At 35.0% G+C, this 24,281-nt stretch overlaps 3 protein-coding genes and 1 long non-coding RNA gene across 4 annotated transcripts; 3 read left to right on the top strand and 1 right to left on the bottom strand.

The window, feature by feature from the left end:
* Window positions 1-1,904: 1,904 nt before the first annotated feature.
* Window positions 1,905-5,313, top strand: LOC127898600 (protein trichome birefringence-like 25). Its single transcript, XM_052438466.1, has 3 exons — window positions 1,905-2,534; window positions 2,831-3,108; window positions 4,195-5,313. The coding sequence occupies exons 1-3, from the start codon at window positions 2,108-2,110 to the stop codon at window positions 4,975-4,977; spliced, it is 1,488 nt and encodes a 495-aa protein (XP_052294426.1). The 5' UTR covers window positions 1,905-2,107; the 3' UTR covers window positions 4,978-5,313.
* Window positions 5,314-5,763: 450 nt separating this feature from the next.
* On the bottom strand, window positions 5,764-7,054 carry LOC102612422 (uncharacterized). The gene is made up of 2 exons (XR_372050.4): window positions 6,808-7,054; window positions 5,764-6,049 (listed from the first exon to the last, which is right to left on the bottom strand). It is a non-coding gene; the product is annotated as an uncharacterized LOC102612422 (long non-coding RNA).
* A 1,516-nt stretch (window positions 7,055-8,570) lies between these two features.
* Window positions 8,571-10,250, top strand: LOC102612935 (hydroquinone glucosyltransferase). The gene has a single exon (XM_006491179.3). The coding sequence runs from the start codon at window positions 8,713-8,715 to the stop codon at window positions 10,126-10,128; it is 1,416 nt and encodes a 471-aa protein (XP_006491242.1). The 5' UTR covers window positions 8,571-8,712; the 3' UTR covers window positions 10,129-10,250.
* Window positions 10,251-15,507: 5,257 nt separating this feature from the next.
* Window positions 15,508-17,332, top strand: LOC127901342 (hydroquinone glucosyltransferase-like). The gene has a single exon (XM_052438455.1). The coding sequence runs from the start codon at window positions 15,685-15,687 to the stop codon at window positions 17,131-17,133; it is 1,449 nt and encodes a 482-aa protein (XP_052294415.1). The 5' UTR covers window positions 15,508-15,684; the 3' UTR covers window positions 17,134-17,332.
* The last annotated feature ends 6,949 nt before the right edge of the window (window positions 17,333-24,281 follow it).

Here is a 24,281-nt window from a genome sequence, read left to right as displayed (position 1 = left end):
AGAGGTGAGTAATTGTACATTCATTTGCTTTGGTCAAAATATAAGAGTACTTGGGAAATAAGTTGTACGACTCTGCATGATTCCCTCTTACTATTTGGAAACTAACTTCCTTAGCTCGATATGCATGCTAATATGATAAATGGACATCATATTCATGTTGTATGTCTACTCTGATGTTATTCAGATTATATATATGTTTTTCCTAGATAAACTTATCTGCGATAATATAACTAACAAACCGATTCCTTACTTAATAAACACCAACATGCAATATCTCATTCGAACAAGTGTGTACATTGTCAACTCTCTTTACTAACCAAGGAACATTATGCTCATTCGAAACTCTTGTTCCTCAAATACGCCATTTACATGACTCCGAAGAACAATGGGTCTCGAGACGTGTCATTGTGGATCATGTGATCTTGAAATCAAACTTATCCCTCAAAGTAACTTTGCACAATTCTAGTATTAAATCGTTCTTCTCAGCAAACAATTTACCCACACCAATATCATCAAAATTATATTTTCTAACCAAGTCTGGAGCAACTAAGTTCGAAGGCAAAACTATAATAAAACTTATGAGGTGGTCAACTGCCATCCTCCTTCTCGAACAGGTTATTGGAGGAATATGTTGGCTGTTGAATATTCGTACTAACCCCCCATCCTTGTCATTAATAGGAATACTGGAATGACCGATGCCCTAATAATACTATTGAAATGATTGGTCGTTGTACTATTATATGGTTCCATAACTGGAGCAAGACTTATAGGCACATGTCGCCCAGCCTGTCACACAGAATTTGGGCTTTGTTTTTTTCCTCGAATTTATGTTGTTTTCAATTTTTTTTTTATTTCTCAACTCAAATCCGAGTACTTTAACAAATCACATTACTTTATGAATGAAAAATAACAAATTTTACAACAAAACCCACATAATTTCGAATTTAAACCCTAAACTTAATACATTGAAAATTCATATTATGTAAGAACATATACTAACCTTTAAGATGATTTCCAATTGATGATTTTATATCTTCTAACATGCTGAGATTGTTGAGAGTGTTGGAATTTCTTGAGAGTGTAGAGAGTTTTAAAAGTGTTGAAGTTTATTGAGAATGACATTATTTGAAAATTTGTTGAAAGTGATGATGGTAATTTGGTCCAAAAATATTAATATTTGACTAGTTATGACAGGAAAAAAATTAAGGAATTAAATTTTAAAAATATAAAAATATTATGACTATTTTTGTAAATTTTCTTAATGTCTCCATTTCCTTTAATTGTTGAGAAAGATAGAAGATGAGTTAGTGATGTAATGGGTGACCCAAGTGGTCCACAGATGATGTGGCGAATAATTAAAGCAGTAGTAATGGAGTCCTTGGCTCCTTGCCAGTTGTTCTTATAAGTTATAGCGGGTACATTAATGTACGACGTGGTGCTTTGCCTGCTTGGTAAGTTATAATATAATAAATTTTTTTTTACTGTTCAATCAGAATTTGGCATCCTAAATCAAAATTCGATATCATAATATCTATCCACATAATAGAAATTAGATCTAAGGTGTGAGGATGAGAGCAGGCCATGTGCAATAGATGTAAATTTGTTTACTACCAACTTGGAGGCTGGAGCTAAAGCATCAGACAACAAACAAATTATATTATCTTTCAAATTTCAGATTCCGGACACATATTCTTTCCACTAATATATATGTTCCCTGTATATTACATTGCCCATTTTTTGTCCTCTTTGTTTCATTTTTCTAATTTACTTTCGGGATAGTGTGACCAAAAGCTATTGTCATTTGAACTCAGGAATCATCCAATAGTATGTGTATTACAGCATTAGTATGTCAATTTTCTTCTAGTTATGGAATTAGATACCTCATGCCAAATCTCTGAATTACGTCAAATTGTTAATATTGAGATGTACAAAAGAAAGAAAAACTTTAACATGAAGCTAAATTTATGTTTCCTGTAAATTTACCAATAAGCTCCCAAGAATCAAACATTAATTATTAATTGTTGAGCATGATGATAACAACAGAAACAGAGGTCACTCCTTTGTCGTTAGCAAAATCAGGTAGATAATCACACCGTTTATCTACCTCATGAATCAATCATTAGTCAGTCTGAGCATTTCGTGCTTTAACAACGCTTGGGTTGTTGCGAGGAACACTTGTTTCTCAATACCTCTCTCTCTCTGTCTCGCGTCAAAAACAGAGATTTTATTGGTGTCTCAGGTTATACACCAAATGGTAAAAGAAATGAGGTTTGATTCGAACCCATTATCACTTTATAAAAACAAACACAATCATGTCTTCGTAAAGTTTGCAGTCTCGTTTGTGTTACTGGGCCTGGCGTTTCGCCTCTTCGTTTCGGATTCAATTAGATTTTCGTCTGTTAATTTTGAATCACAGCAGACTCAGATACATGTTGAAGAGGCCAATACAGGTCCTCCTGTGCCTTCAGCGCCTCCCATAAAACCCATTTCTGCTGATTTTCACCCAAATGAAACCCACATATCATCAAATCAAGGTAAGTTTTTTTTCCCCCCTTCTTTTGGACGTAAAAGAAAATTGCAAATCAAAAGTTACGAACTGGGCATGTACTTTTGCTCTAAATGAAAGGAAATTTTTGCACTTTCTTCCATTTTTTTCTGTTTCTTTATTGCAATTTCATTTGTTATTAGCTTTTTCTTTTCTTTATTTTTAGTTTCTAAATTTAGAGTAATGATTTGTATTGTGCCTGGATTTTTTTTTAGTTCTTAAATGTGTAAAAGTTTCCCATATTCTGGTTCTGATTTAATTAAGATATATAAAATGTGGTTTCAGAAAAATGTGATCTGTTTACGGGAGAATGGATCGCGGACCCATCTGGTCCGATTTACAGCAATGTTACCTGTCATGCAATTGAAGGTCATCAGAATTGCATGAGAAATGGGAGGCCTGATTCTGGCTACTTGTACTGGAGGTGGAATCCGAGGGACTGTGAATTGCCCAGGTTTAATCCTGAGAGATTTCTTAATTTTATGAGGAATAAATGGTGGGCCTTTATCGGTGATTCTATTTCTCGTAACCATGTCCAGTCATTGCTTTGCATTCTCAGTCAGGTAAATGTTCATTTTTCAGAAATTGCAACAAAAGTTTGGCAAATTGTTTAGTATACGAATTCCTTTGCTTCTCTTTTCAACTCTAACATCAGTCAAAACTAAGTTTAGCTTGCAAGTAAAGTAAAAGTTCCAGCTATATGTCATTTTAACTCACATATCTGTTGACAGTACATGTACATCCACTTCCTGCATGTGAAAGCTGAGATGATAATTGATCATAATCATTCATTTGTTTTTCGTCATAGGCAAATGTACTCACACAAAAGGAGATTCCTCAATTTAAGCGATCAAAATTCTTATAATCAATCTCCTTTTACACAGAAGTTTTGTTTTTTTATTATTTTACAACAAACATTATTTGGGAATAGAATTTATTAAATGCTGTAGTGCCATCTCCTGAAACTAGCTTCTAAACCACCGTGAGATTTGAACTTTAGGCTGCATTGCCAAATTAGGTGCACAAGAGTTAAGGGGTTGTGAGGCAGGTCTCCCATGTTGGTTTATCTTCTTTGCAGCTTTCTCAGTTGGAGATTCTTAATTTCATTATGTTATGAAGGACAGCTGCCACTTTTATTGTTAGCCAACTGCTTTTGTAAAGAGTTATCCAGACCTTTCCAAGCAGGTACCAACCAGCCATGACAAGAATCTGTTTGTTTCAATTTTCATTTCTCTTTTTTTTTTCCAGAACACTGATTGTTGTTTGATACAAAATTTCTGGCTGGTTATCACTGTAATTGTTGCACTTTTTTTTTCATTAATAGTAATTTGATTCTCATTGTAAATAATTATTTTCCGTTCATATGAAGAAACGTAGTTGTCAAGTTACTTGTAAAAGTAGATTGGTATTAAATTTTAAAAATGGTGGCAGACAGGCTGTGAATCTTCAGATATAAGACCCACATCTAGACCCCACGCAGAACCCACAGCGAACTAAAAGTTCTGGCATCACAACCTGAACCTGACAAGTTGATCTAGCTCTTTGCCGTTGTTGTGTTTTGTTCTGTTGCATTGTACTCTGCCAGTCTTAAAAAGTTTTAGTCTCGGTATTATTGAATGAATATCAGTTATTATGTCCCACTCCTGCAGGTGGAACAAGCTGTCGAGGTTTACCATGATGAGGAATATAGATCCAAAAGATGGCAGTTCCCCTCTTACAACTTTACTCTTTCAGTTGTTTGGACCCCATTCCTTTTAAAGGCTGAAGTTTTTGAAGACATTAATGGTGTTTCCTCATCAGAAATCCGGCTATATCTTGATGAACTTGATACGAAATGGACGGAACAATACAAGAACTTTGATTATGTGGTGATTGCTGGTGGGAAATGGTTTCTCAAAACAGCCATATATCACGAGAACAACACAGTAAAAGGCTGTCATTACTGTCCTGGGAAGAATTTAACAGAGTTGGGATTTGACTATGCGTATCGGAAAGCACTCCAGCTAGTTCTTAGCTTTGTCACCAGATTGGACCAGAAGGCATTTGTTTTCCTCAGAACGACAACGCCTGACCACTTCGAGAATGGTGAATGGTTCAGTGGAGGGACTTGTAATAGGAGCGTACCCTTCAAAGAAGGTGAAGTGGAAATGAGAGACATAGATTGTACAATGCGTGATATTGAATTGGAAGAATTTGGTAAGGCCACGGGCATAGGAGCTGAAAAGGGAGTGACTTTGAAGTTATTAGATACCACTAGCCTTTCATTACTGAGGCCTGATGGGCACCCAGGGCCATATCGGCAATTCCAGCCATTTGCCAAGGATAAGAATGCTAAAGTTCAGAATGATTGTCTACATTGGTGCTTGCCCGGGCCAATTGACTCTTGGAATGATTTGTTGATGGAGATGATGGTTGATGGAATCAATGGATGATTAATAATTTATTAGGCTTTTGCTTATCTGGGGTATGAAGTGCTCGGTGGAGGCAACGTTGGCGTCGGACATCCCTCTACGGGCTATGTTGTTTTACTCGGGAGTTCTTTTGTTCCTAAAGTTACATGGAGGCCCTACGACTACGAAATTAGCTAGGGTTGGAAGCACAAATACTTGCGAAACAAAATTATGTAATTATCTAATTTTATTACAACTTTAAGTTCATTAGCCGTGTGACCAAATTTTCCGGAAATGTATTATGTATCCACATCAGTTCAGCCGTTCTAGACAGTCAATTAACAATTATTAAAAGAACAAGATGCTCCTCTAGCCTAACAGTGATCCATGTTATATTGCAATTGTCACATCAAAGTGGCGAGTCTGCAGACTTCCGTTGAATGCATAATGATGCTCTTTATAATTACCGTCAAATACAATGCCAAGCCTGGCACACATTCACTGCCGTTGAAGCTTACCAACCATTCTGCTATTTTATCTGCTATTTCATTGAGAGATGAGAACAAAGGAAACACTCTCCATATTGTAGTTAGGACCTGTCCACACGATCAAATTATAGGGACTAATATCAACTGTGAAAGATCCATCTTAATTACTCATTTAAGTTCTCATAACCTCGTAAATGCGTTCCCTAAACTCTGTATCCACCACAAAAAGGTATTGACATAAATTTGCACTGCAGAGGAACTAGTACAGGCAAAACAATCTTGACAGCCAGGAGCTAGAAAGTAGAAACCTCCTTGAAAATTGAAATCTCACACTCATGACTAGTGTGCAAAAAAGCATACGGCAATTTTGAAATTCAACTTTCAAGAACCTTGGAATTGGGTTATTAAAGGGTCCAATGTCATTATTTCAACATTTCTTAAACTAAAAATTCATAATCCAACCAGCAAGTTAAAATTCTTTTGCTCCAAAATACATGACAAAGCGGGACATCACACAGATTTGGAACCACATCCAGCATGCAACTATTCATTCCCCACATACCCTCTTCATTCTACTTGGTTGATGATGCATCTGACTTCTTCTGCTCCTGTTTGACGAACGAGTCCTGGAATAAACGAAGACATTGACCAGATATTAGATAGAGCAGAACCCTTATGACAATATTAAGTAGCTTTTCAATAGAGTCCAGCCATAATAATAATAGTACACAGAAACCAAAGCAGGACTTTTATGGGAATGAAACCGAATAAACAAACAAGAGATACTCAGAGCTTACATATTATTCAAATTCATCATATCAAAGTTGGACTACAGTTTTTTATATGATTAAGGAACATAGATCTAATGCAGCAAAACCAGGAAGATAACAAGAATGGAAGCCTAATCAGCACTAAAAGTTAAATGAATAGAATAGTGACATCCACAGAAGCCTTGAATGACTTCTCTAATTAGATCATCAATTCTGACAACGGTTACAGTTATATTCGGTGGCACCATGAATCATGAAATTGCTAATTGAATTCCTTTCCAGCAAAATGACCACATAACCAAGTTTATCATCAAACAAATGAAAACCTGAGAACAAATAATTTACAAATAAATAGTTTGAAAACTACAATTAACATGCCTTTCCTTTTTTTTTTTTAATAATTATTTGTTTACTGCATTGGATCAATAATTGTACGATTCATCAACCCAAAATTAACAATTTGATACAAAGGCTCCAAACCCTTAACTTTCTCGTAAATGATATCCTGTTAAATCAGAAGTAAATATCACTAGATTGCAAATAACGCACACTAATAGAAATATCCATAAATAGATCTTAAAGCAAGGGTTTAAAAACAGGGGAAAAGAACATACGCTGTCAACGAAGGCGTAGGTGGAGACGACTATGGCGCCCACAATTCCGCCCAAGATGGTCACTGGACCCGTTAGCAGACTCCACTTACGGTATATCATCTTTCTTCTTCAATACTAACGATCCCAGGATTCTTCTTCTTCTTTCTACGGAGCTCCAAGTATTGGCTTGATTCACGTGCCAATCTGAATGCTTTATGAAGAGATCCGGTTCGGGTTATTATTAAACGATTGGTCATATTTAAGTTAACCCCCCATTTTATCTTTTTAGCCCCACCTTTCAATTAATATTATTTATTCTAGAATTATTCCTATTTAAAAATTAAAAAAAATTAATATTTTTCTTCCCTACCATACTCTTACAATACTCGATCATTTCTTTCCTTTTTCAAGTTATTCATAATTTAAATTAAAAACCAACTCCTGAACAAACTCTAAATTAAAATAAAATAAAATTTTAGATTATCATACAAAATCAAAACCAATATCATCAATAACAATAAAGTCCACTAGTTTTTATAAAATTTAACAAAAACTTAATAATGAAATTCATCATTATGTTGGTAGAAGTGATGGTTGATGGTAAAAAAAAAATGTGGTAGTGGTGATGATAAATTTAAACTTCTTGTTTATGAATATATGTAGCCGGAGTGATCGTCAAGCTATGGGGAAAAGAGAATAAGATTAAATAAAATAAATAATAGTTTTTTTATAAGGGTAATTCTGAATAAAGTAAAAAATCGAGGGCTGATATAAAATAGGGAAATTATCATTTATATACCCTGTAGATGTTCTATTATAAAAAATACAACACTTTGATAGTGTATTAATCGTCCACCCTAAGTTGATAAAATATATCTGCCGTCCACCAAACTATTAGTTGCCGTTTAAATAGGATAACGCCAGAAGGGTAATTTGATATTTTCATATAATACAAGTGATAATTTAAAGGTATACAAGTGATAATAAAATAATTTAAGGGTATACAAGTGATAATTTTTAAGGATAAAATCATCAATTCACTATTATTCCATTAACTTTCAAACGACAGCTAACGGTTTGGTGGTCGGCAGATAACTTTTATCAATTTAGGATGAATAATTGATACACCCTCAAAATATTATAATATTTTTTATAACAGAGTATTTATAAAGTATACGAATGATAATATCCCTATAATATATCATACTCTTGTTAAACTCAGACATAGGCTTTTATGTTGGACTAGGGCGGATGATTCCGAGAACGGCCCAATATATTTTATAAGGTATGGAGGTGTAGAAAGTTGAAAACTAAAAGGTTCAGAATCATTTTCAGTCAAAATAAATAGATATTCCAATATGTTTTATTAGGTAAAATATATTTTAGTTGACTGACTGTCTCTGTCTTTTGTTCCCTAAGGCTTTCAATTCATTTACCTACCCCTGAGAAAATTGATCTCAATGAAAATAATCCAAAAGCCATCCATGAGGAAGAGGGAATTGTAAAGAAAAGAATATCTCAATCATGTAACTCGACAAGTCAGTCGCTAATTTTAAATATAATGTTTGAGCGGCCAATTAGAGAGAGTCAACATTACTATTAGTGGATGGTTATGATAATTTTTTTTTTTTTTTTTTAAAAAAAAGGAATCACAATTTTTTGGTCAGAGGAGTTGAGATTGAGAATTTGTCAATTTGAGACGGGGTCGCAAACAAACAAAACTCACTGATTGATGTACGTTGCACCCTTGACTTATAAGACGAACGAACAAATTAGGGGGTCCAGTGTATTTAACTACCAAAGCTCTCAGCTTCCAAGAACGCCACCCTGTTGTTTGAACTTTTAATCTGAAGGGAGAAGAAGCATCTAGCAAACCAATTTTTTTTTAAAAATTATTTTCCCATCGAATTGAATTTGATATCGCTCATGGCACAGGTGAAACACCATGTAGCTTGCATGCCGAGTCCAGGGATGGGTCACCTCATCCCACATGTTGAATTAGCTAAACAACTTGTTCTTCGCCATGATATTTCAGTCACCTTTCTGGTTCCCACAATCGGACCACCCTCAAAGGCCATAACCTCCGTCCTCCAAGGCCTGCCCGAGCATATCAACCATGTTCTTCTTCCTCCGGTTAATTTCGAGGAAGATGTGAAAGCTGAAATCCAAATCGTCCTCGCAATCAAGCGCTCTCTTTCTTCAGTTCGGGATGTTTTCAAGTCATTAGTTGCAAGTACACACCTTATGGCTTTGGTTGTCGACCCCTTCGGCACAGATGTTTTTGATGTTGCCAGGGAATTTTATGTTCCATCGTACTTATATTTCTTAACAAATGCTCTGTCTTTGTCGTTGTTGCATTACATGCCAAAGCTAGATGAGGTGATTTCCTGTGAAGTCAGAGACATGGAGCAGCCCCTTAAGTTACCGGGATTCACCATCCCTATTCACGGAAGAGATTTTCCAGACCCACTGCAAGACCGGAAAAACGACGCCTACAGATTCATGATTCAGATCCGGAAACGGTACAGTTTAGCTGACGGTATCCTGATAAATACCTTCATGGAATTGGAACCGGGAGTTATCAAAGCGTTACAAGAGGAGCCCAGCATGCGGTCCATTTACCCGATTGGTCCAATCATTCGAACTGTTTCCGACGGTGAATTAGTTGACGGTTCTGAGTCTCATCAGTGTATGTGTATCAGATGGCTGGATAATCAGGCAAGCGGCTCTGTCTTGTTTGTCTCATTTGGTAGTGGCGGCACGCTCTCATACGACCAACTCGAGGAATTGGCCCTAGGCTTGGAATTGAGCGAGCAACAATTTTTGTGGGTCGTAAAAAGTCCTGATGATAAGTCTGCCAGTGGGTCATTTTTTGATGTCCACAGTAAAACAGACCCATTTGGTTTTTTACCGACTGGGTTCTTGGATAGGACCAAAGAGCAAGGGCTTGTTGTCCCATCTTGGGCACCCCAAGTCGAGGTCTTGGGCCATCCCTCGACTGGTGGGTTTCTAACACATTGTGGTTGGAATTCGACACTGGAGAGTATTGTGCATGGCGTGCCTTTAATAGCTTGGCCTCTTTATGCGGAGCAGCGGTTGAATGCTGTAATTTTATCAGAGGATTTAAATGTTGCATTGAGACCACCTGAATACGAAAATGGTCTAATCAAAAGAGAGGAGATTGCTAAGGTTATCAAAGGTCTAATGCATGGGGAGGACGGGGTAATCATTCGCGATAGAATGAACAGGCTTAAAGATGCCGCCGCTGCGGCGGTAAGTGATGGAGGATCTTCTACAAAAACACTTTCTCAATTGGTCCACAAGTGGAAGAATCAAAACTAAATAGCGCCCATAAGTAATTATGGTTTTGTTTCATTAATGTTTCTTTCTTTTTCCTTTCCGCTGTTACTTCTCCTTGCCAATTTTTCTTTTGCTAATATAAATTAAATAACAAGATTTCAACACTTTGAGCTGCAGCAATATAGTTAAATTTGTGTAACAGTAATCAAACGAACAACACTGCGCCCATCACACTATAGTTTATATTTTATATTTTGTTAGGTAACATTAAGGTTCCCCAAATTTGAACGAAATTGGAGACAAAAGTGGATTGGAGGTGGTCCATAGAAATTTTGCCTTTGTCTTAAATGAACAGTAATTAAAATGTTTATCTCCATTTTCAATTATCAATAGGGGTGGGCACGGTTCGGTTCGGTTCGGTTCGGTTCGAAATTAAGTAGAACCGATTTAAATCGGTTATTTTATAAAAAGAACCGAATTCAAAAAGAACCGAACTCAAACGGTTCTTTTCGGATCGGTTCGGTTCGGTTCGGTTTTTTCGATTCTGGGCCTATTGGGCCTATTTTTAATTTTTAATTTTTTAGCCCATTGGGCCTCATGAATGTAATAATTTTTTTCAACAATTAATTTATCTTAATTTTATTACAAATATTAACAATAAATACAAAGTATTCAAAACACATTTTATCACTAATATCTTACTAACTATTAATAAGATACTCCCAAAATATGAAATATTAAAATTTCAAAATACATAACCAAACTCCAATACTTCATCTATATAAACATAATCATAATGTTATAAAGAGAAATAACACATGTTTGATTTGAATAAAATCATGTTTGATTTGAATAAAATTATTAACACATGTTTGATTTGAATAAAATCAAAAAATAATTCGGTTTTTCGGTTCGGTTTTTCGGTTCAGCTAAGTGAACCGAATACCGAACCGACATTTCGGTTTTTTTTACAAACGGTATATTCGGTTTTTAAAAAAAATAAAAACCGAACCGAATTAGAAAAAACCGTCGGTTCGGTTCGGTTTTTTTAACACTACGGTTTTTTTGCCCACCCCTAATTATCAATGATGTATCGGTACCCCTCTCCTTCAGGCAGCTACCCCTCTCCTTCAGGCAGCCGAGGCAACAAACAATTGAATTGACTCATCAGCTTAGCCATATCCACGGACCCAAAGCCCCAGATAGTATCAATCGTTGATTTTGCCACAAAACTCGTCTTTCCAATATGAATTCAAAATAAAAAAAATCTGCTCTTGGATTTTTCCTCAAGGCACAAACTATATTCTCAGGACACAAGATTCCAATTCCAAAACAATCACGCGCTCGCTGTCTTCCTTTTATTCGTGATGCGATCCAGATCATAATCGAAGCGTCCATGGGCCAAGGCGTTAGGTGAGGAGTGTCATCAACAAAATCGCTTTCTGACTTGGTCCGAAAGTGGACCTAATCATAAAAACGATTTAATTAATTAACCATTTTGCCCTGTTTATTGCTGTCCACGACTTGTGTTGATACAAGTTTTCCTGTACAACAACTCCCTTTGTTTTCTTTTTATCAAACTAAATGTCAACTAATCATGCATGGAGGTTCATTATATTTGATTAACTTCTGTTCATATAGTCAGATGAATTGGTGATGAAACTTGGGAGTTTGAAAATGTGGTGCCAATGAAGCCAATGGGCAGGTATGAGATACTGAATTTAATAGGGGTGTGGGGGTTTGAACTGACATCACTCAATAGTCAATAATGTATAAGGTATATTCGAATCGAACGATCTACAAGAATCATTGGCTGTTCTAATTCAAACGGCTATTAAAAGACCAGACTGTTAATGCATGCATGTTACGCATTCACCGCTCTGCTCTTCAATCAGCCACCAATTGCGATAGGAGATTGCAAATGTTGTAATGGTCTATTGCAAACCGATAATGGGGCAAGGTTCGAGATCGAGAGCAGCACGAGCAAACTGAAGGATGCTGTATCCAAGGCTGCCGATGATGATGAGGAAATCGTTCAGAAACTCACCCACTGAATTGATGCTCTAGTTGTCAAAACCATCAAATTAGTTAGTTTAATGGCACGTTTACCCATCCACTTGGGCTAAGCCCAAGTGGCTAGAGCTACTCCCTCACAAATGTGAGCGAAGTGGTTCGAGCCTCCGCAGACGCATTGCAGGGGTTTAATTTAAGAGTAATGATACAGTCACAAACTCTTGTACAAACTTATTTTGTACAAACTGATGTGGCATGATAAGATTGGTTGAATTAAATATCACTTGGCCCACATGATTTGTTTTTATTAATTTATATTTTCATTCAACCAATGAATTAATGCCACGTCAGTTTGTATAAAATAAGTTTGTACAAGAGTTTGTGGTTGTATCATTACTCTTAATTTAAATGTCCTTCCTTGGAGCCTCAGAGCTTGAGTGAAGGCAGTCTTTCTCTCAGGCGGGGAGTTGACGTCCCTCGAATATTTGAGAGGGTTAAAAAAATCTGAGCGGTGCCATATCAGCATTGATGTCAATAGGACTCAGTATATATATATATATGATTGTACATATCAGTTATACTTCCCTCAAATATTTGAGAGAGTTAAAAAAATCTGAGCGGTGCCATATCAGCATTGATGTCAACAAGTCTCAGTATGTATATATATATATATATATATGATTGTACATATCAGTTATACTTCCCTCGAATATTTGAGAGAGTTAAAAAAATCTGAGCTGTGCCATATCAGCATTGATGTCAACAAGTCTCAGTATATATATATATATATATGATTGTACATATCAATTATACTTCCCTCGAATATTTGAGAGAGTTAAAAAAATCTGAGCGGTGCCATATCAGCATTGATGTCAACAGGTCTCAGTATATATATATATGATTGTACATATCAGTTATACTTCCCTCGAATATTTGAGATGGTTAAAAAAATCTGAACGGTGCCATATCAGCATTGATGTCAACAGGTCTCAATATATATATATATGATTGTACATATCAGTTATACTCTCATGTAATATGAGTTGTAATTTGAGCAATAGTCTCATGTCATAAAAAAAAATGGCACGTTTACCCATACATAATGGAAATTGATAGAAATGGAAATATGTTGGAATTGTAATCAAAACAAAATGTTTATTTGAACTGTATAAATTAAAATCATAATTAAAATAAACTATATTATCATTGATACGTTTATTTTATCTTGAATGAATTATTAGTAAAATACTTTTATTGTAGGAATAACAAGAACAACAATAATAATAATAATAATAATAATAATAATCATTATTAGTACTATTTAATTTTATTATTATTATTGTTGTTTTTGTTAATTCATAATACTAACAATAACCATAACCTTCATCATCATCAACGTAATCGGCGATTGGTGACAATAGCAAAAAGATCGAAGATCTGGTGGTGGTTCATTTACCACAAGATCGATTGCTGCTATTGCTGGTTTGACATTTTTGGCGAGATCGATGAGCGGCTAATGATGGACGACTATTGCTCGTGTTGTACAAAGACTAGCCGCGCAGTTCTAACAGGTGCTATGCGAGATCATCAGAGAAAGTAGCTGATGCAATTTGGGAATTAGGCTTTTATATTTTTAATTTTTAACATTATAATTAAGGATAATTTAGGCATTTTAAAATTTAGTAGGAATAAAATGAGAAATTCTGATAATGGAATTTTGATTGAAAATATCATACATTTTAAAAATTTAGCTAGATAAATGTGGTGAATGCAATATTTCATTGAAATGGAGAAACGTCAAGTCTCTTATGATTTAAACGAAAAATTAATTAAAACTAATTAAACTATAAAAAAAAAAAAGAGATTAAGATTTTAAAGTGGATACGAGTTGTAGGATACCACAGTTAGATTATCTTGGCTGTCATTATGATATCATCAGACTATCTTGGCTGTCATTATGATATCATCAATGCCATCATCGTAAATTTCAGCAAAATTTCCTTAAAAGTGGCAGAACCCTACAATCCACCAACCGTAATTCTAATTACATCATGCTAGCATCAAGGGCAGCAGAACTTAGATGTTCTGAATTATTTCAGAAATTTTAAGGCAAATTGAAGTGCTTGAATCGCGCTAAGATCCCGCACTTTTCAAAAAACTGAAATGTCATTATTCGCTCTTTAGCTACGTCGGTTTTGAATAATGAATCACTTATTGTATGACTAGATACATTTCCAACAAAAATTACACATATATGATTTTGTGAAGAATGCCAAACTAATTTTTAATCCTCAAATTCGAGCAAACAATTAAATAAAACTACTTGAAAATTACTAGATCAAATTCTTTGGAGCAAATTAACCACCAATTATCTACAATATTTTTGTTCATAAGAATTATAGGTTAATAATATCAGAATGATGCATGGGCTGTTGTTTATTACGTCTACGTAGCGAAGCTTCCTTCAACATTATTTCATGATACACGTGTTAATGAAAGTCGGGCTAAGCGATTTACTAATTAATGCATAAATATAGTTAAAAGGTATTTATGAAAAATGAACTCAATTGCTTGATTTATCGTGATACAAATTACGAACCGGAGCATCCAATAATTATAAATTTTGGATAGCTACATTATATTAGAGGCCCGTCGTAGATCAGTTCATACGAAGAGCTTCTAAATAAATAATGTTCAAAATGACATTCAGTCATGATTTAAATAAAGATTTATGACAATATTTTTCTCGTACCTGTTTTTTGAATCATCGTAAACGACGACGACGAGGGCAACAAGCCTGATGCCGAAAACGCCCAACGGACAAATCAAGACCGTCCATGCACAAAGGAAAAATACAGTGTGGACAAATTAAAAAGGTTGTGGTGCTGGTGGTGGAGAAAACAAATGAAAAGATAATCATGAACGTCAAGATTACATGGGAAAAGAATCAACAGAAAAAAGAAGAATTTTCGATGTTTGGAAGGGAAAACATAGGAAGGAGGAAAAAAAAAACTAATTGAGAGAATTAATATCCTCTAATTAGATACTATATATGTTAATTATGAATTAATTTAAAAAATAAATATTTTTTATTTTTTATTTTTATAAATATATATACATAAAAAATAAAAAAAAAAAGTTAGTATAAGGAGAGAAAAGTATTGATATTACTAGCTTGGATGAGAGTGCTAAATTTAAAAGAAAAAAAAACCGATAACACAAGCATTACGTTGGAGTGACATCACTGGACATGGCACACTTGGAGTTGGCTAGAAAATAATTGTCTTCTAGAAATTCCAATAAATTGAGCCATCAAATTTTAACAAGATAAATTGTCAAACAGTGAGGGAAAGCATCGGCCATAAATAATTGGACAACTCCCAACGAATGAAGACGAAGAAGTAGGCGGCATCAATCAATAACAAGTTAGTAACAATTAAAACAAACCAACCAACACCTCAAACAAAATTAAAATTCCCCCACTTATTTAAACCCACCCTCTCTGCTTCATCTTTCTACTCTGCTCCATACACACAAAACTAACAAGATTTTACCTGACCAAGCACCGGCACCAATTCCAATACCATGGAACAAACACTCCAAGCGCAAGCAGCACCCCATATAGTCCTATTACCGAGTCCGGGTATGGGTCACCTCATCCCACTCATCGAGTTTGCAAAGCGACTCGTTCATCGTCATCATTTTCTCGTCACTTTTTTTATCCCCTCGGACGGCCCTCCCTCTGAAGCTCAAAAATCTACCCTTGAGTCTCTCCCTAGTTCCATAAACTCCGTCTTTCTTCCCGTTTCATTAAACGACGTCGCAGAAGACGCAAGAGCCGAGACTGTTATTTCTCTCACCGTCTTACGCTCTCTACCCTGTCTTCGCCAAGAGTTGACGTCGCTTGTAGCCAAGGCTACAGTTGCGGCCTTGGTCGTCGATCTTTTTGGCACCGACGCTTTTGATGTTGCTCAAGAATTTAACATTTCGCCCTACATTTTTTACCCTTCCACGGCTATGTGCTTGTCTTTGTTTCTTCATCTTGAAAAGCTTGATCAAATGGTTCCACGCGATTGCGAGTACAGAGACATGTCAGAACCCGTTCAGATTCCCGGGTGCATACCCGTCCACGGCGGATACTTGCTCGACCCGGTTCAAGACCGGAAGAATGAGGCCTATCGATGGGTCCTCCATCACGCAAAAAGGTATAAGCTGGCTGAGGGTATTATCGTAAACAGCTTCACGGACCTGGAAGGAGGAGCTCTAAAGGCCTTACAACATCAGGATGAGCCCGGCAAACCTCCGGTTTACCCGGTCGGACCGCTCGTGAAAACGGGTTCGACTGCCGAGTCCAAGAACGAGGGATGTTTAAAGTGGTTAGATGATCAGCCACTCGGTTCGGTTCTATTTGTTTCTTTTGGCAGTGGTGGGACCCTCTCCTGTGAACAGTTGAATGAATTGGCCTTGGGGTTGGAGATGAGCGAACAAAGATTCTTGTGGGTCGTGAGAAGCCCCAACAATGCTGCTAATTCGACGTTTTTTAGTGTGAACAGTCATAAGGACCCTTATGATTTTTTGCCAAAAGGGTTCTTGGACAGGACCAAGGGGCGGGGGATGTTGGTTCCGTCATGGGCACCACAGGCACAAGTGCTGAGCCATGGCTCCACCGGAGGGTTCCTATGTCACTGTGGGTGGAACTCTGTACTCGAAAGTGTAGTCAATGGGGTGCCGCTGATAGCCTGGCCACTTTATGCTGAGCAAAAGATGAATGCCGTGATACTCACCGAGGACGTGAAATTGGCTTTGAGACCAAAAGCTAATGAAAATGGGATCGTGGGAAGAGATGAAATTGCTAAAGTTGTCAAAGCTCTAATGGAAGGTGAACAGGGTAAAGAAGTTCGTAATAAAATGAAAGACTTAAAAGATGCGGCCGCCGCGGTGCTGAGTGAAAATGGATCTTCTACCAAAGCCCTCTCTCAGTTGGCTTCCAAGTGGAACAACAACGAAGGGAAACCATGCAGTTTGCAGATTTAAATTCAATATTATAATTTTCTACATAGAATTTAAAATTTTTAATCTCAGAGTTTTTTTTTTTTAATTTGTTTAATCTAATTTCCCTTCCGGTTGTACGCTCTAGCCTCTAGCAGTAGGTCGTGTGTGTTTCCTTTCTCTGATACATTGCCGTTTCAATGTATATATAAATTCAATAAATAATAATGCAGCATTCACTTGATGTGGATTGTGGAAAATATAATCGCATTGCTCAGCTTAATACTATTAATTAATTGAAGTAGGTGGAATAGCGAATAGGCGTGAGGGGTGAGGCCAAAATGAAAAAAAAAAGATAGTGGACCCAGTGGCAGTGGCTAAGAAATATTGTACCAGATGAAAATCATGGCCGATGAGCAGCACTTGGCCTGAAATAAAACAGGAGGTGGACATCAAGCGAAGTCAAGACCACTAAACAAGAATCTTTTCGTGCAATGTGAAATCTATGCAGAATTTTTTTTTTTTTTTAAAAAAAGAGCCCTATGGTACATTTCATGTAACATACATATTCCACAACAACCACATAAATTATGAGCCCACATAATTTGTGTGGATGTTGTGAAGTGTGTATGTTACATGAAATGTAACATGAAAATGAGATTCACACCACATTTAAACACCACACATAGCATCGAATGGTGCGTTTTCAACTAACAATAAATTCTCGCACTGTGGCCCACATCTCACACAACGTGCGCAACTCACACAACTCTCACGCAAATCTCACCGCTTTGTGCTTTCTTCGTCGTCTCTCTCTCTTTTCGTGCAATGTGAAATCTATGCAGAATTTTTTTTTTTTTATAAAAAAAAGAGCCCTATGGTACATTTCATGTAACATACACATCCCACAACAACCACATAAATTATGAGCCCACATAATTTGTGTGGATGTTGTGAAGTGTGTATGTTACATGAAATGTAACATGAAAATGAGATTCACACCACATTTAAACACCACACATAGCATCGAATGGTGCGTTTTCAACTAACAATAAATTCTCGCACCGTGGCCCACATCTCACACAACGTGCGCAACTCACACAACTCTCACGCAAATCTCACCGCTTTGTGCTTTCTTCGTCGTCTCTCTCTCTTTTCGTGCAATGTGAAATCTATGCAGAATTTTTTTTTTAATATAAAAAAAAGAGCCCTATGGTACATTTCATGTAACATACACATCCCACAACAACCACATAAATTATGAGCCCACATAATTTGTGTGGATGTTGTGAAGTGTGTATGTTACATGAAATGTAACATGAAAATTAGATTCACACCACATTTAAACACCACACATAGTATCAAATGGTGCGTTTTCAACTAACAATAAATTCTCGCACCGTGGCCCACATCTCACACAACGTGCGCAACTCACACAACTCTCACGCAAATCTCACCGCTTTGTGCTTTCTTCGTCATCTCTCTCTCTCTCTCTCTCGCCTCTTGTCGCTCGCGCATCTCATCTTGCTCCTTTTTTTACTGCCCATGTGTTGTATATTGATTTATTTCAATATTGTTATGAAGCAGTAGAAAGATGACATACATAATTAATATTAGTTTTATAAATTGATTTATTTCATTGAAAGTGAAATTACAAGACCACACATGGACCACATACATTTATGGGGAAATTGAGCTGAAGTGTGTGTCAACTGCCAAAGCTTCAGTGTATTCAAATGCTTGATTGGGTAAATCAGTGGCAAAGAATTAATTATTTCTCACACAGCCGAGGGAATGAGACACCGTGAGGGAGAATCGAAGATCAGAGGCACCGTGAGGGAGAGTCGAAGATCAAAACAGAGAGTGGTGTGGGAGAATTGGCTGGTCAGGTTTGTGGCTTGAGGTGTAGATTTGGTGTGAGTGAGAAGGAGAATCGTGTGTTGTGAGCTGCTGTGTGTTGTCTCAACTACGCGTGTTGTTTGCCATGCGTTCAACAGTGACCTTTTATAGTGTGCTCAAAACGCACCGTTCGGTGCTTAATGTGGTGTGAATATCGGTGTTGAATGTAACATAACATTTGCCAAAAAAAAAAAAAAGTCAGATTACATTAATTTAATATAATTTCTCATTCAATAGCAAGTATTAAAACAACCTATCTATTCTTCTAGATTATCATTTTTTTTAATTAAATGAATGAGGTTTTGTTTTAAAGTTTCAAGTTGAAAGTTTAAATCGAAATCATGAGAAGATTAAAGGCACATCTTCTTCAACAGATATTTTGGGGAAAAGTGGTTAGTTTCCACCCAATAAAATTGTCAAGAACCACTTTATCTAATATTGTCTTCATAATACTCCATTATCCTATTGACACTAAAAAATTCAAGGAAAAAACGGAGCAAATGGATCATTTAACTTAAAAATTTATCTTGTACATACGAAACATACATTTACTAAAAATTACTTTTTTATAAGAAAAAGACAACACAAGTTAAAAAAAAAATTACTTATATGTTTTAAAAATTTCAATTCTAATGATGCACTTCTTTTTTTTTTTTATTTTTTATTTGCACTGCAGTGATTGGTAGTGGTAGTTTTTATACGTTAGGTACTTGTAGCAATTTATTTGAGAAGCAAATATGGATCTAAGGTTCAAATACTTTTTAATTTTTCTGACTATGCAAAATCATTTTAGTTTTTAAATAATATGCATATTAGAATAAATAGAAAATATTTTTTTTTTAATTTTAATTTGTGTTTCATTTTATTAAATTATTTGATTGACCTAATTAGTATGTATCAATAAAAGCGTATTTAGAAACAAGGGTAACAATGTAAAATCATAATGTCACCGAGGTAATAGAGTTTTATGAGGCAAATAGTATGAGGTAAATTGTAGCTAGTAATTTCATTAGAGGAAAAATTGGTTATCTACCACTTTTAGGAGCAGAGCTTTCTAAAAATGGAGATTTTGACAATTGTCAATTGAAAAAAACACTTTTTTAAATCATTAGACTGTTTAAGCTTCTAGTAGTAGAGGAAAAAAACTAAAAATAATATTTTTAAAATTCAAAAATTCTATTCAAAGTGTGACCAAATAGTACCAAGAAATTTTTAACAGAGACTTGGACACTAAAAAAGGAATTTTTTTCATCTAGACAAACTATATAAAACTGATCAATTGGGGGATTGTGAAAACATGAAAGTATTATTGTGGTTAACAAATTTTCGAAACAAAACACAAAGAAGAATACGAATGATTTACTTACAAGTATTTTCTCAGAATATCTTGAACTAATGTTAAAACCTCTGTTTTATTTTATATTATGTTAATTGGAATACTTCGATAGTTTTATCATTTCAAGATGTATATATATATATATATTTATTAAATTTCTTTCAGAAAGAAATTTAATTGTTGAATGTTGATGATTGAAGTGCTTCAATTTGTGAACTTTTTCCCATCATAAAGTAACTCCGGATTATTTTATAACCAACAAATTAAGATAAATTAAAAAAAAAAAGTGTCACGGATAAGCCTATCACTTTCCAATAATTACTTGATGATAATGCGATAAATATTGTTGCCCGAATAAGGCGTGTGGTGTGGTGTGGTCAGCAGATCCGGAAAAGCTAGATGGCAATATAACAACAACACCACCAGCACCACCACCACTATGGGCGAGGGCTCTTATTGATTTCGTTGACAAATGTTCCTTCCACGAAATGATCACCTCATCATTGCGTCACTAACACCTTTATACGTAGGGTATCAAGTATCACATGTGTTATTTTTGTTTTGCACTTTTAAGATGACAAAGATACATATATATAAATTAATAAATACCTCAAAGGCAATAATTTACTTTAATTAATTATCTGCAAAGGTCAAGTGCACGTTCGAATCCATGTATGTGCGTACACTCTCTCTTGTCCATTGGATTTGATTGAAAAGAACTGACTGGCTTATATACGCTCCCACAACACCGATGCATGTTCACGTGTATTAAATGCAAATTGGAACCGAGCAAGGCTCTATTACATTCACTTGACACAGCATCTTCAATCCTGCGACTGATTACCTACTCTTATTAATTATCATGTCTTCCAGCCCACCTGGATTATTCAACAAAACCTCAACTAATCCATTAATTCCCCCAGTCAATTTGTCTGCTAGTGACTTTTATAGTTCTATAGAAGGGGGGGGGGGGGAAGAAGGATAAGATCATGTCCTAATTTAAGTAAATTTTTAATAATTTATTTTTAAATAATAGTGTATGAATAAGATTTATTTATTTTTATTAACTATCAATTAACACTTTAAGTTTTTTTTTTATATATAAGACTATTGCTCAGATTATAACATATTACATGATACTATAATAAATATTTACAATCAAATCTTATATAGCGCTATCTAAATTTTAACACTCTCTAATATTCGAAGAACGTCAATCTTCTTCAAAAAAATTAAACTTTCATAATACTTTGGTAGAGTTCGAACTATTGTCCTCACATTTTTTAGAAAATGACTCTATCCACTCAATTAAGGCCGAGTGGTTAACACTTAAGTTATTTGATTAGTAAATTATCAGCTGCATCTAGATAGGCTTTTTGTTCTCATGATCTCATGAAGGCCAAGTCAATTTTAATTTTTTTGTTATCAATAATCTCATCTTCGTGCATAGCCATGGCGTGGATGAGGATGACAGCAATTACCCTCTCACCTTTCTGTATCTGTGCAAAGAAACACTAGCAAATGAGAAAAAGTTACTTGAACTAATGATTCTTTGAGGAGCCGTCAAAGAGAGCATCACCCATCATCGACGCCAGAGAAGTCAAATCATGTCATCATTCCATCTAGAAGAAGACATTCAACTTTTTTAATATTTTATTTTTCTGCTTTAAATTAGTTAGTTGGTTCAAATATTTCCCTTTGCTACGTAATCAACACGATATAATTTCACAACTCACAAGGGTCAAAAGTTGCGAATAATTGTAATGCGGCCTTCCCAAATTCCAATTCCTTATCAAAAAATCTCCCGTATCTCCCACTTATCCAGCTTAGCTAGCTTTGCGTTTTTTTTAATCTAATTTCCAACTCATGGTTTCCATTTGGTCTTATCTAATTATATGATAATGTTGAACTATGTTTTTTTCTTGAAGTTGGTCATCTAATCCTCTTTAGTTTATTATACAGTGCGGTGGCCATTATATTAACATGCATAGACTATTGAAACTGACTCCCACCACCTTGTCAAAGAGAAATAAAATTGAAAAATAAAACGGGAAATTTGTAACCTACCCCCAAATAAATTGATATTTTGCACCGCGTCCCCAACAAATTTGACTTGTTGCACTGCGCACCCAAAAAAATTGACATTTTTGCACCACGCCCCCAATTCCGTTATTTTCTCAGTTAAGTTTAACGGTGGAGGGGTAAAATTGGAAGTTTATTCCTTAAATTAATTTTAATGGGAATTCTCTTTATTGTAATTAAAATAAAAATTTTTAAAAAATTAAAGAAAAAATAATAGTGGTGACAATGTACATGTAACAAGAAATTTTTTTATTACAATTAAAATAAAAATCTTTAAAACATTAAAGGAAAATAATAGTGGTGATAAATGTACATGTAACAAGAATTTTTTTTATTAAAATTGAAATAAAAATCTTTAAAAAATTAAAGAAAAAATAATAGTGGTGACAATGTACGTGTAACAAGAAATTTTTTTTATTGCAATTGAAATAAAGATCTTTAAAAAAATTAAAGGAAAATAATAGTGGTGACAATGTACGTGTAACAAGAAATTTTTTTTATTGCAATTGAAATAAAGATCTTTAAAAAAATTAAAGGAAAATAATAGTGGTGACAAATGTACATGTAACAAGAATTTTTTTTATTAAAATTGAAAAAAAAATCTTTAAAAAATTAAAGAAAAAATAATAGTGGTGACAATGAACATGTAAGAAGAATTGTTTTTTTTATTGCAATTGAAAAAAAAACCTTAAAAAATTAAATGAGCTAAAAATTTTGTTTTTTTACATAGAGGGGCATTTTTGTCATTCAATCAAAAGTTAAACGGAGCCATTAAACTTAACTAAGAAAATAACGGAATTGGGGGCGTGGTGCAAAAATGTCAATTTTTTTGGGTGCGCAGTGCAACAAGTCAAATTTGTTGGGGACGTGGTGCAAAATGTCAATTTATTTGGGGATAGGTTACAAATTTCCCAAATAAAACCCAACTCCGTATCCAAATTTTTTTTGAGGTTTTCTCCGATGACGTTACCCTAGTTCAAGCTGGTGACGATAAATATACCACAGATACGTTGACAGTTCTGCACCACAGCCCAATTTTCTTTAAAATAGTATTTTAAACCGAAAATTAAAAAAAAAAATTCATTATCTTTTGCCCACATATTTTATTTGTTTGTACTAAAAAAAATGTCATTTCAATAACATAGAAAATTAATCATATAATTAATGAGTCTTAGGGACAACAATTTCATTCACATAAAATTAATGCTAAGAGTCCAAAAGTAAAGAGCCCGTCTTTCTTGTCCACTCAAAGGTGATTTTTGGATCATAAGGCCGAAAAGTTTTTTGGTTCTTTGTACATAACTCTGTGGCCACGACTACCTTGCCTTAGGGATTAGATTTTGTCTGGTTTCTGTAACTCTCTGGAATTGCAGTTCTTCAAGGACAAAAAAAATTCAATTTTTTTTTTTTTGGGTTTGGAAATAAAGAAATCTAGATAAAATGAAGCAACCGTGATAATAATAGATAAATACAAGGGTCTAGACTATTAAAAATTAATGGTTCTCCATTAATCAATTGATTAATCATTTAATTTTAACAAATCTCAATCATTGAAAAGAGTTAAATCTAAAGGTCCAGAACTGATGTAAAAATAAATATAATTTTAGGCGTTGTTTTTCCAGGAAAGATGGATTGGGACGCCATTCGTATTCGTAATTAAACAAGAAGTTGAAGATGCTTTGCCTCCACATCATCATCCTGCAAAACCAAGTTCCATATACTCCCTCCATAATGATACAAACAAGCCCAGTTCACCAATAACACTGGAAAAGTATGCTCTTCTCGTTAATCAGATTGGACAAAAAGAAAACCTGCAGACAGAAATTAAGTTAATAAGTTCCATTACTAAATACACCCAATTGAACGACTGCTAACA

This window comes from Citrus sinensis, chromosome 3, assembly GCF_022201045.2.
Source record: "Citrus sinensis cultivar Valencia sweet orange chromosome 3, DVS_A1.0, whole genome shotgun sequence".
Classification (NCBI taxonomy): domain Eukaryota; kingdom Viridiplantae; phylum Streptophyta; class Magnoliopsida; order Sapindales; family Rutaceae; genus Citrus; species Citrus sinensis.
The sequence above is the reverse complement of the archived record's forward strand: the minus strand, read 5'-3'. Positions and strand labels throughout refer to the sequence as shown.